This window comes from Nyctibius grandis, chromosome 1 (genome assembly GCF_013368605.1).
Source record: "Nyctibius grandis isolate bNycGra1 chromosome 1, bNycGra1.pri, whole genome shotgun sequence".
In the NCBI taxonomy this organism is placed as follows: Eukaryota; Metazoa; Chordata; class Aves; order Nyctibiiformes; family Nyctibiidae; genus Nyctibius; species Nyctibius grandis.
The window spans coordinates 30,191,095-30,206,166 of record NC_090658.1 but is presented as its reverse complement, the minus strand read 5'-3'; the positions used below and the strand labels follow the sequence as shown (position 1 = coordinate 30,206,166).

General features: G+C 38.1%; 1 protein-coding gene across 3 annotated transcripts in view; it reads left to right on the top strand.

Annotated features, from left to right (window-relative positions):
• Positions 1–15,072, top strand: part of SRBD1 (S1 RNA binding domain 1) — a 137,285-nt gene that overhangs the window by 23,612 nt on the left and 98,601 nt on the right. For all 3 annotated transcript variants that reach the window (XM_068406691.1, XM_068406699.1, XM_068406682.1), the window contains exons 12-14: positions 2,557–2,660; positions 8,564–8,671; positions 14,754–14,911. In XM_068406691.1, coding sequence (XP_068262792.1) covers positions 2,557–2,660; positions 8,564–8,671; positions 14,754–14,911 — 370 coding nt within the window. The remainder of the gene's footprint in view (positions 1–2,556; positions 2,661–8,563; positions 8,672–14,753; positions 14,912–15,072) is intronic.

The window sequence follows — 15,072 nt, the reverse complement described above, 5'->3', positions numbered from 1 at the left end:
TGCCTTGCAGCGTGTTTGGCAATGAGGTAACTGGTGTGCAGTAAGCTGCAGCTTGCTTCTGCGTTTCTGCAGCTGTTGTTGCACATGCTGTAGTTCTGGGTTAGCTTCTGTGCCATTGTCATTTTGTGCATTGAGACATGCCACGAAATAATCAGGGCTGGCATGGAGTCGGGTTGTTTGACTGAATAAGTTAAAATACTGAACCTGAAATGAGAAAAAAAAAAACACCTTATTTGTTTAAAAAAGCCTGACTCCAGATTTTGACATAATCAGATACCTGTGGGTGTTTCCAGCTGGAATATTTTGCTATCAGGAGGTTCAGCCACATTTACTTCCTTTGGCAGCAAGGAGAAACTGACTGGACTCTTAGGATGGAGTTGGATAGCTATACCAACACTGTCATAACTAAGGCAAAAATCTTTCAAGAGTTTATTTGAATTTTTGACTAATTGTAAACAGTTCAGTGTTTCTGTATGTCTTGGGGTTGCTTTACTCTATTTGGAGATGACTGAATTGGTGGGAGGAAAAGAATTCATGAATAAAGTGTAATGTTTGAGGCAAGTGCTCTATTTTCAATCTCATACTTAAAAAGGAATTGGAAATTAAAGTCCTTGGCAAAATATACAAACCTTATTCAGTGAGACTAAGTAAATCTGGAACATAGAGGAGAGCTGTGCAATATGAAGGATATTGTATTTTTCTGATAAACAGAATAAGGTTTGATAAATCTTATTGTTCTTGCTTTCTCTTAAAAATGTATGTTGCTTTTATTAACCCTTCCCTTGGATCTGTTCCAGAACTGAAAGTTTATTTTGTGTCTAGAATAGCTGTATTTGAACATGCTACTTAACAAAAAAAAAAACCCAAACCAACCCACCTTTATTGTTCTAGGGGGAGAAATTCAGTAATTACTTTCTTAATTGAGCATTTCCTGGATGATAATTCTTTGAACGTGTGTCACTTAAAACAGGATAGGCAGATTGTTTAAGAATAAAAATGTAAAAAATATTAGTGACTGCGATATAGCTGGTTTAAGTTCAAGTGACTGACATATTCTGCAGACAGAGTGCCAGGAAACAAAATGTGATGCAAATATTGACTACGCTAACAGTGTGCTGAATGATGACATTATAATTCTATCAGATACATTCTCTGTCCTGAACATCATTTTGTTTTCATTTTAGCTTGACGTTTAACTTTCTCCTTTTTTAAAATAAAATAAGAATAAACATGAAAGCATTTGATTTGTTAAAATGTGCCTTTCTAATCTCTATGTGAAAACATTTGCTTTGGCAGTCAAGGTACCAGATGCTATAATATTTCACATGCAATCTTTATTATTAGCTTTGTTGTTCAATGATATGTCAGGCCTGGTATGTCACAGGAGCAGTAAGGCTGAGGAATATAAACTGGTACTATGTCCTGGAGTCATTTTAAACCATTGTATTTAACATATGTGACATGTCTGAGTTAGCTAGTGATTGAATTAAAGTTCATGATTGACACAGAGTGCTCTGTTGTGACAGTGCTCAGGGCCTGCTACATACAGCAACATGTGTAGTCATACAGGGATGTCAACTTCTAGCAGGTTTTTTTTAATTTTTTGCACTTCGAAGTATTTTGGAAGGGAAAATGAAGTCTAAAAACATGTGGTTTTTATTTGTAGCTGCTTCTAGCTGTTATTCTGTTTCTAAAATCTCTTTACCAGTGAGTTTTCTTAATAAATATGGAATACTGTAAGGATTGCTCCAGGTGAACACTCATCATCTTCATAGAGAGGTTAGACTAGTAGACACCTACCAGTATCCTCCGGATCCGCCACTCGTATTGTGATCCTGGTTTTAAATGTAGAGCCCCAGACTTCCATTTAAAACAGAACTCTGTGCAGATAGCATGTGTGCAACCAGATTTAGCTTTAGATCATGAATATGCAGTTGTGTACACAAGACTCTACCAGAAATATGTGTGTACATTTTAAGGCTGGAGTGTTTATTATTAACATAAAGAGTGTATCTACAATATTTTCTGCTATTTATGAACTAGGTGTGAATAACTGAAAAATTTATCCTCTTTAAAATTAGGCTGATTACCTTTGTGTCATAAGTTCTGATTCATAACTAATTTAAAATTTGGATTGATCTTGAGAAGCAAAAGGAAGCCTGAAACTTAGGACTAACTTTTTCCCTTTCTGATCTCTAGTTCTGATGGGAATCACTTTTCAATTAATTTCTTGACTTTTAATTTGGATTATTAAACAAGATTGCTCCACCAACTAAATTCATGTGGACTTGTATTTATAAGTGTGTTTAAGATAAACTGGATCTTGACCTTGCAGACTCCAGGAAAACTGTATGATTTGTTATGCCGCATCATGATTTAATCAGTGTTTAAATTGTGGATGTTATTTGTACATGCTAGTACTTTGTGAACTGATTTACTGTGCCACCATCATGATTTGCTACAGAATGTCAAGCAAGCGCGTACACAAATGTTGATAAGTTTATCTTTTGGATATTTTGTGTGTCATCTGTCTCTGCCATTTATGTTTGCACTCAGATTCTGGCCATTAACCGAGGGGAAAATCTGAAGATCCTGACAGTGAAGGTCAACATTCCTGACGGGGTGAAGAATGAATTCTGTTGGTGGTGTGTCAATGAAAGGTCTGCATGGATACATATTCTTACAGAAATCTTTTTTTCTATAGACAGCTGCATACTGAAATGTACCTCACATGTCTCGTTACATTAAGAGAACAACTTAAACAAATACTTACTGGATTAGATGAAATTAGCAGGTGGATAATTCTTATTCTGTATTTCCAACTGCTATAACATTATGCTGAAAAGATCATGCCTTTGACCATATTTGGAGAGTTCTGGCACTATTCTTCAAGCAATTGAATTTCTAAAAATTGAATGATTCTTTTATTTCTTACTGATTTGCTCTTACAAGTTGCTTTTTTTAAACCTGTAATGAGATGTTTATTGTTGCATAATTTTGAGGGTTTTTGCAAAAGTTTAGGTTAAATATATGTTGTTTTGTGCAATATCTCTGTCAGTCTTTTTCCTGGAAACTGCACCTTGAAGTCCTCTGTTGGAGAATATTGTGATCCAAACTGCATCTTCCTTGCACGTATAAAAGAGAGGTTTCTCTTTCTCAATAGTTCAAGATATTGTGCATTGTTCTGAGGATGTCTTAGAAACTCCTGCCTTTGCATCCTAAAATTAAATATTTAAAAGGAGAAAAAAAGATAGGAAGATGCACTTTTTTTAATGTATAAAATTGTATACTGTGGTATTGCTTTAGTATTTTTCTTCCGTACCAAGTCCAAGGAAGGGATGTGGTAAAAATGTTCATTTTCACTGTAGAAGTTCAATAGTTCTGTTTCCAACACGGAAACCTCTGAAAGAGTTAAAATATTGTTTGGCCAGATAAAACAATATGATCTAGGACTAATAGTAAGTAACTTTTTTTTCGGTAAAGTGTTAAGATTCATAAGCACACCTAAATTTCATTCTAGTTTTAATACCTGTAACGGAATTTCTGTCCTCCCCCTGAGATGTATGTTCTGTAGGCAGTTTTGCTTTAACTGTGTCTATGATAAAACTTGGAAGCACTGTGAGCCACAGGTAATGCAACAGCTTGTCACTGCTACACAAATGGAAGTGGGACGTAAATTGAGATATTTTTGGTTGATTGCACTTTTGTGAGTCATCCTGGGATAAAAACAATATTGACCTTGGAAACAGAACTACTTATTAATACTTAACATTCACGAGCCTATATATGCTTAGGGCGTTTTACTATTTAAGCACAACTTCTCCACTATCAGAAAACTTGAGAAGGAATGATTTTAGTCAATCTTGGTGCATTAACATTTAGGACAGATTCTCATCTTCCTCATTAGATTGACAACTGTGTTATCAAATTGACAAGTAGTAATTGGGTATTCTGCTCTGCAAGCTTGGAAATGACTGTCCAAGGGTGGGAGTTGCATTATTTTCATTGCATTGATTTACTAGTGAGAGCAGAAGGTTAAGAACTTTTGTTTGAGGCAAGGATTTCAAAACTTTGCAAAGGTACTAACTAATTTACTGAAAGTCACACACAAAACCAGTTGCAGAACCAGAAATGCCACCTTGCTACAGAGTTTGGTCAGCATTCTAGCCACAAAACAGTATCACCTACAGCCTGTTGAATTAGTAGCAAATATGCTGACCTTTGTGTTCTTCTGAGGCGAATTTTTTGACATTAAATGCCCCTCCGATAGAAAGTGGGTTTGGAAGACTGGAGATCATTATTGCATTGAGCTTCATGTAGATGCTCTCTAAGGTGCCTGTATTTTCTTTGCAAGTTTATAATAATTATTAGCCTGTAGAAGCATCTATATTTCCTTGAAATTCAGGTTTGTGCTGAATATCCTTATGCCTGGCCCTATGGATTGTATGTTTCCCCAGAAGATGGCATCTCTGTGGTTTGACAGTGACCCTAGCTCCATTAACACTAGAACTGCACTGGTCCCAAAGACTTAGTTGTAAAGTGGGACAATGAAAAAGGATCAATGAGAAACAGCCAGAGAGGGGCTGCTTAGCTCTCTTTGAGTGTAAAGACAACATGGAGTTGTTCTGTGGCAAGGGGCAAGATTTTGTTCCAAAGTGAGACTGCAGCCTTGAAAGTGAATTTCATAGAATACCAGGTTGGAAGGGACCTCGAGGATCATCTGGTCCAACCTTTCTTGGCAAAAGCATGATCTAGACAAGATGGCCCAGCAACCTGTTCAGCCAAATCTTAAAAGTGTCCAATGCTGGGGAATCCACCACTTCCCTGGGGAGATTATTCCAATAGCTGATTGTTCTCATTGTGAAAAATTTTCCTCTTGTGTCCAGTCAGAATCTCTCCAGAAGTAACTTGCACCCATTACCCCTCACCTTTTCCATGTGAATCTGTGTAAAAAGGGAGTCTCAATGTTCTTTGTAGCTACCCTTTAAATACTGGAACATATGGTGATAAGGTGTCCCCTAAGCCGCCTTTTCTCAACTGAACAAACCCAGTTCTCTCAGCCTTTCCTGATATGGCAGGCTTACCAGTCCTTTGATCATTTTTGTGGCCTTTCTCTGGACCCTCTCCAGCCTGTCCATGTCTTTTTTTGTATAGCGGGGACCAAAACTGAACACAGTATTCCAGGTGTGCCTTGACAAGCACTGAGTAGAGTGGGGTACTGACTTCTTTATCTCTGCTAGTGGTGCCCTTGTTGATGCAATGCAACATCCTGTTGGCTTTCTTTGCCACAGCAGTACACTGTTCACTCATATTGAGCTGCTTGTCCACCAGGACCCCCAGGTCCCTTTCCACAGAGCTGCTCCCCAGCTGGGTAGGTTCCAGCCCATGCTGCACTACTGGATTATGTTTTCCCAGATGCAAGACCTTGCATTTGTCTTTGTTGAACTTCATGGGGTTCTTGTTAGCCCACTCTTCCAGCCTATCCAGGTCTTCCTGCAGGGTGGCTCTCCCGAAGTGTCACTTCCTCACTCAGTTTGGTATCATCAGCAAACTTCATCAGGGTACGCTTGATCCCATCATCCAGGTCACTTATGAAGATACCAAACAGCATTGGGCCTAATATCGATCTCTGGGGGACCCCACTTGTGACAGGTTGCCAGTGTGAAAAGGAGCTATTTACCACTACGGGGTGCGGCCTGTCTGCCAGTTCCCACCCACTGCAGGGACCAGTTCTCTGGACTGTAACGCATTGGTTTCTCTAGGAGGAGGCCATGGGGAACCATATCAACAGCCTTGGAGATATCCAGGTAGATAATGTCCATCGCTTGCCCCACATCAACCGAGCAGGTTACTTTGTCGTAGAAGGCGATCAGGTTTGTCAAGGACCATTTGCCCTTGGTGAATCCATGCCAGCTTTTCCCAATCACATGCTTCATTTGACTTGTGATAGCCCCCAGGAGGATTCGTCCCATAACTTTCCCAGGGACTGCAGTAAGACTGATGGGTCTGTAATTTCTTGGATCCTCCTTGTAGGTGGGGTGACATTAGCCTTCTTCCAGTCTTCTGGGATGTCCCCCTTCTCAAAGACTATGGAGAGCGTCCTTGCAATGTCAGCCAGCTCTCTTAACACCCTTAGGTGGATATTGTCAGGGCCTGTCTATTTGTAGGGGTTAAGCTCCTGTAATGCTTCGCATACCAACTCTTCCTTCGCTGATGGTGGGTCTGTGTTTGCATTGACCTGGATTTTTGTTCCCAAGGCCTGGAACTTAACAGTGCTGGGGAAGACAGAGGTGAAGAAAGTGTTGAGAATCTGCCTTTTCAGCATTGTTGGTGACTAATTCACCTCTCCTGTTTAACAGTGGGCCAATATTTTCCTTCTGTTTCTGCTTGTTGTTTATGTACCTGAAGAACCCTTTATTGTAGTTTTTTTTACAACTCTGGCCAATTTCAATTCAAGCTGAGCTTGTGCTTTTCTAACTGCATCTCTGCATGCCCTGGCAATGCACTTGTAGTTCTCAATGGGTATTCATTTGCTTTTCCATCTCTGGTACGCTTCTCTTTTGGTTTTGAGCAGACTCAGAAGCTCGCAGTTAAGCCAAGGGGGCCTCTTGGTTCACTGACTTCCCTTACATTTAAAGGAGATGAACTGTTTTGTGCTTCCAGGAGAGCATTCTTGAAAAAATCCCAGCACTCACTAGCTCCTTTATCCTCCATGAGCTTCCCATGGAATCCCTCCCAACTGAGTGAGCTCAAGTTTGCTGTTTGACAGAAGTTTCTTATCTGACAATCTTTTTTTCAGTTTCCAGACAAAATTCTCAGATTCTATGTAAAGTCCATGGTAGAGGCCTTACAGGCATGCTTTGTGTGTGGTTACCAACTTGGTACAAGTTTCATATAATGTCTTGGAGGAAAACAAAGCTCCGTCTTTTGTGCTTCAGGTCTAAAAGCCTAGCTGTGCTCTTCCTGGAACAGTTGTTAATTAATGCTAGTGGTTCTTAACGTGGGCTATGTTAAATCTGTTGAGGTATATTTTCACCCTCTGAGGTGTATCCGTAGTCTAAGCTGTTTATGCTTATGGTGGTCTCTGTTGTGAGCGCATGCACGTGGAGAGCTGATGAGCAGAGTAAGATGATACTATTTATACGGAGTTTTTCTAAATAGGGCTTCATTTAAAGGGCTTGAAAAGTCAGCTCTTGATTATTTAGTCAAGAAAAATCTGTTCTTAGAGGGAAGCCTAACCAGGCTTTGATGATCTTTAAAATTATATACACATGCTTTTGCTTTGTTTTCTGCAGTGAAGTAGATTTTTCTCTTTCCTCATAAAGTACTGGAATGATTAAAATGCAGTATTTGCTATGATTGAATTTACTGTTTGGGTATTTTTGCATTTGTAGCAATTCTAGGGTTTCTAATAGAATGTTACCTAAATAATTTTTACTTGTATATAGGCAGGTAATAAAAATATCTGCTGTGATAAACTAGTTACAGAGAAAAGGTTTGCTAACTAGCTTTAATGGATGGAAGAGAGGGCAAAACGGCTGCCAGGTTTCCAAATTCATTCTTATTTGTGCTGAGGATACTTTCTGGGCCAGTGTAGTCATACTTGCCACCTGTAAAAACTTCATGTTTATAGAATGTTGCCCAAAACAAAAAAGGTGAATGGAATAAATACGTGGGATCTCTGTTCTGGGGAGCTTTGAAACTGAGGCGTATTTTAGGACAAAATTTGAAGTAACTGTCGTTACGGCTATGACCACTGTCCACAGTCTCCTTAGAAAAGGGAATGTTCCAAAGAATTTGGCTTAGAAAATGTTGGGAAATAGTCTTGTGTTTGGTGTTGTTTATTTCATTTTCCCTTTTGCTAGAATATTATAATATTATTTATACTTTAAATATATCAACAACAGGTAAAAGAGAAAAATAATTTGCAGATTGCTTGGGTTTTGCTGCTGTCATTGTGTTGTGTGGTTTTTTTTTTAAAGGACTGCTGCAACATTGATAGATTTCACTTTGAGTTTGAATAGAGATACTCAAAGCATTCCAAATGAAATTTGAATTGGGTTTCATTAATTGATGTTAGTTTAGCTCTTGAATTTCTGTCTGGGCACAGCTGTATTACATCAGTAGCTCTGCAGTGACACTCATGAGGATGTTTAGTAATTTTTTTTTAATGTATCGAGGAATAGTAAATGATGCAACTCTAATGGTAATATGGAACCAAGTTCTTCATTCAGTTGTGGTAAGCTTTGACCTCTCAAAGTGAAAAGTAACTTTTTTTTTTAATATTCTCTTTAAAACATAAAATATAATTGCATTCTAATGCCTAACAAAAAAAAAAGAAAAGGTAGGCCTTGACACTTGTCTAATAGTAGAACCATGAACAACTTCTCGTTCTGCTCATATTTGAAGCTATGATTTCATTGCCTAATTATCGCAGTAATTCTGTAGTTTATAGGACATTACACTCAATATAGAAGTCTCTTTTTGAAAATTCTCTTTTGTCTGAATTTTTACATATGTTCTTAAAATATTTTTTAATTTTTGTTTTTGTGATCTTTTTCAGATGGAGACCAAAGCAATTTTTAAAACCAGAATTAATGAGGTTACTGCGGAATTCGGTAGAGGATGCATATAAACGCCTTATATATCCTCTCCTCTGTAGAGAATTCAGGTAAGCCCAGAATGAATTTGTATTTTCATACTACTAATTTCTTAACAATTCCCTCCCCAACTTTTTATTAGAATATCTTTTATCCATTTGGAAATATCAGCATGTTTTTAATCCTCTGTGCTTAACAAAAGAAATGAACTATGTAGTCTTGGTTCTGTAGATTTAATTCATGACCCTATCCAGTTTAGGCTACAGGAGAGAAATGATCTTTCTGTGAAGATCTTTTACATGTTTACATATTTGTTGCCTGTACATTTATCTAATAAAGTAGAGTTTAGATCTACATTACCATAACAGTTGCATCTTTATCCTTGTGTTAGCATAAACCGTTATGTCACTGAATTTTCCCAGCATCTGTTCATGTCATAGCAATAGTGCTGTCAGTGACATTGTTCTGACTCCTTTTCTTTTACTTGTCTGAAAGAAACCAGCAAAGTAATTGTGGTTGGAAGTGTCCCTCATGTTTGTCATCTGCACTTTGTGGCAAATGAATTAGTCATAGTCCTAGTCTGAGACCATTTTGTGGGTATTGTCATGGCTCTAGAGAAGTCAGTAAACTTATTTCTGGTGATACTGTAGTAATGATGTCATCACACAAAGTGTCACTTTAAGATCTGTAATATTGTTCTAAATTTAAAGGAAATTTAAGACTTAGTGTTATCAAAGTAACATTAATTACATAGGGTATTTTCATAGTGTAGTACAGGACGCTACCACATATTCAAAATGATTTAATGTGTCAAAAAGTCTACATTCTAGAAGTGTTATCTTCAGATGGCTAACAGTACTGATGGTGTGATTCTTCTCTTGAATACAAGAGAACCTCCCCAAAGCATGACATGTCTGATTCTGGCAAGGCTTTCTGATAAGTCACCTAAATTTTAATACCTATTTTGAGGTAGTTCAAATGGAGTTTATCAGAGACCCTGTTTCTTGGACCAGGAATGTTGAAATGACTGGTATCAAAATGACATGTGTTGATTATTCAGTACCTAAAATCAGCAATCACTTTCTGAAATGTAGTTCTGTACCTGCCTGGTTGTGCTCTTATGTTTCTATTCAAATTGGAGTTGTTTTCCTGGCACTTCTTTTCCTGAGCATCATTGGCTGGATGTTGTATGTTCTTCCCCTCTGAGAAGAACTGTCAGCTAAAGTTTTGAACAGCAGATACTCCTAATGGCTTTTGGGTTTCTTCACTACAGTGTGTTGTGTTTGCTCATTACTTTGCAAGCAAGATTGCTTCACCTCTTTTGGTTAGTGAGCCTGTTTTTTTGCTGCTATGAATTTCACAGATTTTTGAAAGTGCTGAGTTCACTTTGTGAACCACAGTGCGTGTAGCTACTTTAAGGGAGGCACTGTGTCTATTTGATCAAAAGGATGAACATCTCATGATGGTGAGTCCAACTGTTGGCTTCTGTCACATGAGAGTGAAAGTAGCTGTCATTCCTAGCCTTCTCTACAATCAAACTCTTGTAAAATAAAGAAAAAAGACTTACCTTTTAGTGGGGTTTGATTTTATCATAAATAAGCAAACTGACATAAGGGTTCTTCAAGGCTCTTTTATTGTGTTTTTGCTTCTTGGTTCCTACTACAGGACTCTTGTGGCCTGTGTGTTGTGTATAACACTGAGGGCCGTAGGTTGCTGAAGGTTTTCCGTTCTCTTGGAAAAAAAAAAAGCTTCCTTCCCTACTATTTCCTAGATAACTCACAAGTCATAAATGCAAATACAAAGCTTGCTACCTGTTCCTGAGTGGATGTCTGCTTATGTTTTACTCTTTGTGATAATTTTGCGTGATTGGTGGTGTCTGGTTAGGAAAAGCTGAAACATTTCCTATAGAGAGGAATGCAAAGCACCTGACAGTAATATTCCTGCTCCATGATCCCTTAACCCTTATCCTTCTTTTATTCTCTTTCCACCAACACCAAAAGCTGATTATTAGGACTCTTGCAAAGGGCTGCTAAAGTATTCAATACCTCCTTTTAGCATTAATATTTCCAACCCACCCCCCACTGTTCTCTTTTTTTATTTTCTTTTTATTATCATTAAATGTTAGAACAGAAAGTTTCCAAGAGCGTATTGAAATTTCTGGTGCTTCTAGTGATCAGAAGAATGAAACTTGCCAGCAAGAGGGTTACCTTATTTATTGTTTAATTTCCTTTCTTCCATTCTGTCAGATACGATCATTTCTTGTATCTGGTATAATAATGTCCAGTGTTGCTTTTGGCTCTTTGAAATACATTTTATTTTGTTGCAGTACTGCATGAAATGATTCCATCAGGATTTGATGCAAGTGATGTGGCATGGACATATTTTTTAATGGATAATCCTTTCCTAATTTTCCATGCTTTCTCGAAGTGAGTGCTTTCTCTCCTCTGTCTTCAGGGATACCAACATTTCTCTGTGTATCTTGTTTCGCACCTGAAGCTAGTTTGCAGATATTTTTCCACGGAAAGGATTGCTTCTCAGAGTGTATATGGAAGTGGGGAGTTTTAAATCTCAATTTAAAAACTGACTCATAACATTGAATATAGAAGCTAGTAGGTCATTATTAGGTTATTTTCTTTTATTACAATATACCTGTTAGTGACTTACAGCCTGAGTGCTTCATAAACTTCAAGGGAGGGGCTTGAAATTCTGACTTAGTTGATACTTTTTCATAAAGTAGCAACTGAGGGATTAGATTTGTTTTTTTACAAAGTAACCATTCCTCTTCTGTTTAGAGAGGAGGACTGCTATCCGCCTCTGCCTTATATCTGTGCCATATTAATGACAATTGTCACAAATTGAAAAAACATGAAGCTGGGCATCTTGCCATTTGGATAAAGCCAGTAGTGCACTGAAAAAGAGAAAGATACTAGATTGTTTGAGGTAGCTTGGTATTTGTTTAAGGATCAAATGACTATCCCAAACTTGAAATTAAGTGCCAGTACTTGGGACAGTAGATAGTGTCATTGATACAAGTGTTGAGTGAGAGACAGTTAGAGACAAAAGAGAAGTCTATATTAAAAATCAAAAAATACAGGATATTATGTAGTAGAAAGGACATACGTTATGTTCCTCCTACACACCTGGCACTTTCAGTAACATTTCCTGTTACTATAAAAGTTTCTGTATATCCATGCCAATTTTAAACATGATTTCCATAAGGTGCACATAACTAATAGCATGTGTTTAGGGGCAATTTTAATTCCTGCAGAAGTCTCCCTTCACAGGTGAACTGATGTGAATCAGCAGTGTGGGAGGACTTGGAATTGTGGGCAATAGGGATGCCATATCTCTGGGATAGATGGAAAGCTGGAACTTGGCCTGTCTCTGTACAAAGCCTCCAGTCCAAGAGCATTTACAAGCCACTTTTAAACTTCATTTCTATGCACTTGTGACTGGTTGGTTGAATCTCTGTTGTGCGCGTATGTGGAAGATCCATACGGCTGTGGGGCTTAGGTATTTGCTTTGTTTTCTCTGGTCTCTCACAAGTGGCAACAAATTTTTCTGTCCTTGGACTCTCTCTGGAAGAACCTCATTCTGTGGTTTAGGTTATTTTTGTTTAATTTTTTAAGAATGGGAGAAGGATGTTGCAAGAATGAATGATCAGGAAATGAAATTGCAGCTGAAATTCAGTGGAGATGGGTGTAAAATGATGCTTGCGAGGGGAAGTAATTCTCTTCTTATATGGAAAATTATGAGCTCTGAGCTATTCTGACACTCAGGAAGGAGGACACTTTGGCACCGTGGAAAGGAGCTCCACATAAATGTTAAGTGCTCAGAAGATAGGGTTATTTAGTTAAGGAATAAAGACAAAACAGAATCATTGGTTTAGTTGGCCCATATTTGGAATATTATTGGCCATTTTGGTCCCCTCACCTTGGTGGGGCAGGGGGGGAAAGTAGTAAAAGGATTCATTAGAACTGGAAAAGGCCCAGTGAAGGGGAACAAGGTAAGAAATAATTTCTGTGTGAAGAAGAATTGACTAGGCTATGACTCTTCAGCTTGGAAAAGAGAGGACTTAGAGATGAATGGCATGTGAAGTGTGGCACAGCGTTTCTAAGGATAAATTTTTACTCTCTTCCAGTATAAGACCTAGGGGCCATCATAAAAAGAAAGACCTTCCAACCAAAAGGTGACAGCCTTTTAACAGTTTGTGATGGACCTGCAGAACTCACTGCCGACGGACTGTATGGATGCAAGAAATGTGCGTGGCTTCAGTAGGAGACTGGATAGTTGGACAAGAGATTACGGCTACTAAAGACATAAATCATGTCAAGCTCAGGAAATGCTCTGAGCTGGAAATAGTTGGAGGCTAGGATACCTGTCCGATAATCTTATACTAGTGTTGCGGTATCAGCTCCCTAGGCAGCTGCTTATAGCCCCACTTGGAAGCAGGATACTGGGATAGAGGGACCACTTACCTGAACTGGTGCAGCCATTCCCATATTCTTGTTTTTAGTGGTGGCAATATACAGAGTGTCTGCTCTTTGGTGCTGAGGGCACATTTGTATTGCTAAAGAGTCTTGGAATGTGTGTATACCCTTCACCATCTCGCTTTAAATCATGTGTGTTAATTTGGTATACTTGATATAGAAACGAAACACATGGGTATATAAGCAGAAATTAGAAATTAGAAAATGTTCATTCAATAATGTATTAAAGAGAATCTAGATCTGTCTCTAGACTGTTTTACAAATGAGAGATGATGAGGGCTTACCAGCTCTTTCTGTACCACTGTGGAATGAGACAGGGCTGAGCTGGTTGCTTGGTTGGGTCCTGGACAAACTCAAGTCAGACTCTTAAGTTCTTCCACATCTGAAAATTGCTCAGAACATGTTCATATCCTGCCGTGTCATATAGCCCTTATGAGGGTTGTGTTTGAACTGTTTGTAGCCTGCTTGTGTTGTGCATTGATTGACCTAAACAACTTCAGTAATTTCCCCCACCCCATTCTTAGAGGGTTAGTTAACTAGAATGCAAATTTTTTCTTCTGTAAAAATAAACCCCGATATTACTTTTTTTCAGTGATGAGTAAATGGAAAAGGAGAATAAGGTTACTGGCTACACTTTAAGTTATATAAAGGCTTTACTGGATTGCTGTTGCTTGCCTAATTATTGTAGTTATTGACAATGTAGTGCAGCTGAAAATGACAATGAGTACCTGCAAAAGAAAAAAAAATAAAGGCAGCTAGGTGATTAATATCTGTGTCCCCATTACTTTTTCAATTTTGCTTTTTTTTATATAACATGCCATACCATTACAGAAATACTTGCCCCTATCGGTCATTGTCTTACTGGCCACATCTGACAAATAAGACATCATGCATCCTTTACACCTTCACTCCACAAGACTGATTTGTTTCTCATAACATTCTGCAGTAAGTGTTCTTGCTTGAAGTCATCACAGTCAATCCTTAGTGCACTAACTCACTCCTTTCTATTGAAGAATATGGAAAAAAAAGGTAGGGACCATCATGACTCCCATCAGCTTTCTAGTCTGGTTCTGAGGAAGTGAAATACCCTCCTAGACCTCAAGTCTAGAAAGACCTCAAGTCTACACACTTCTGTGATGACTGTGAAGTCATGTAATTCGTAGATGAAATTAAATGCTTCATGAGTCATGGTGTGTTAACAATTAATCACATAGGCCCTTCCAGTTTCTCTGTAGTACCTCTCAGCCTAAATGATCATCCTTTTTTTGCTGGGTAGTGATTTTTCTCCAGAACTGGCAAGTTATGAAGAAGTCAGTCCATGCCTTCTTCAAATCCACTTTTATTTGCAATTAGGTATCAGCTTTGACGGGAAGCTGTTCTTTGCTCAAAATTATGAGTTGATGTTTGAATGTTAGTTGGTATGTGTACATTCTTATAGGTGTTTCGATTATACTCTATGTTGATTTACTTTCTTAGAACCAGAATGAGATGATCATATAGCTGATCCTTTTTTAAAAAATGTCAAAAACTTGATTGGAAGTGTAATATTTAATTAAAGATAATGAAAACATGGTTAGAAAAAGCCTTACAATTTTGGAACAATTCAAAAGTGCCTTTGAAAGCTAATTGAGGGGAAAATGTTTTTTGCTTTCTTCCTTCTAAGATCAAAGTTGACATCTGATGCAGAGAAGGAGTCTGTGATGATGTTTGGGAGAAACCTCCGGCAGTTGCTTCTGACCAGCCCTGTGAGGGGCCGTACTTTGATGGGAGTAGATCCTGGCTACAAACATGGCTGCAAGTTGGCAATTATTTCACCAACCAGTAAGTTTCAATTCCAAATGTTTTTGAAAGGACTGATAAAAATACGTTCGTTTAGGGGAAAGGATAGTTTCAAAACCTACTTTTTTATCAAATTGATTTTTTTTCTTAAGCTTTTAGTGTTTTCTACGCGTCCTGTCATGCAAATTCCTTTCTTCAGGCTT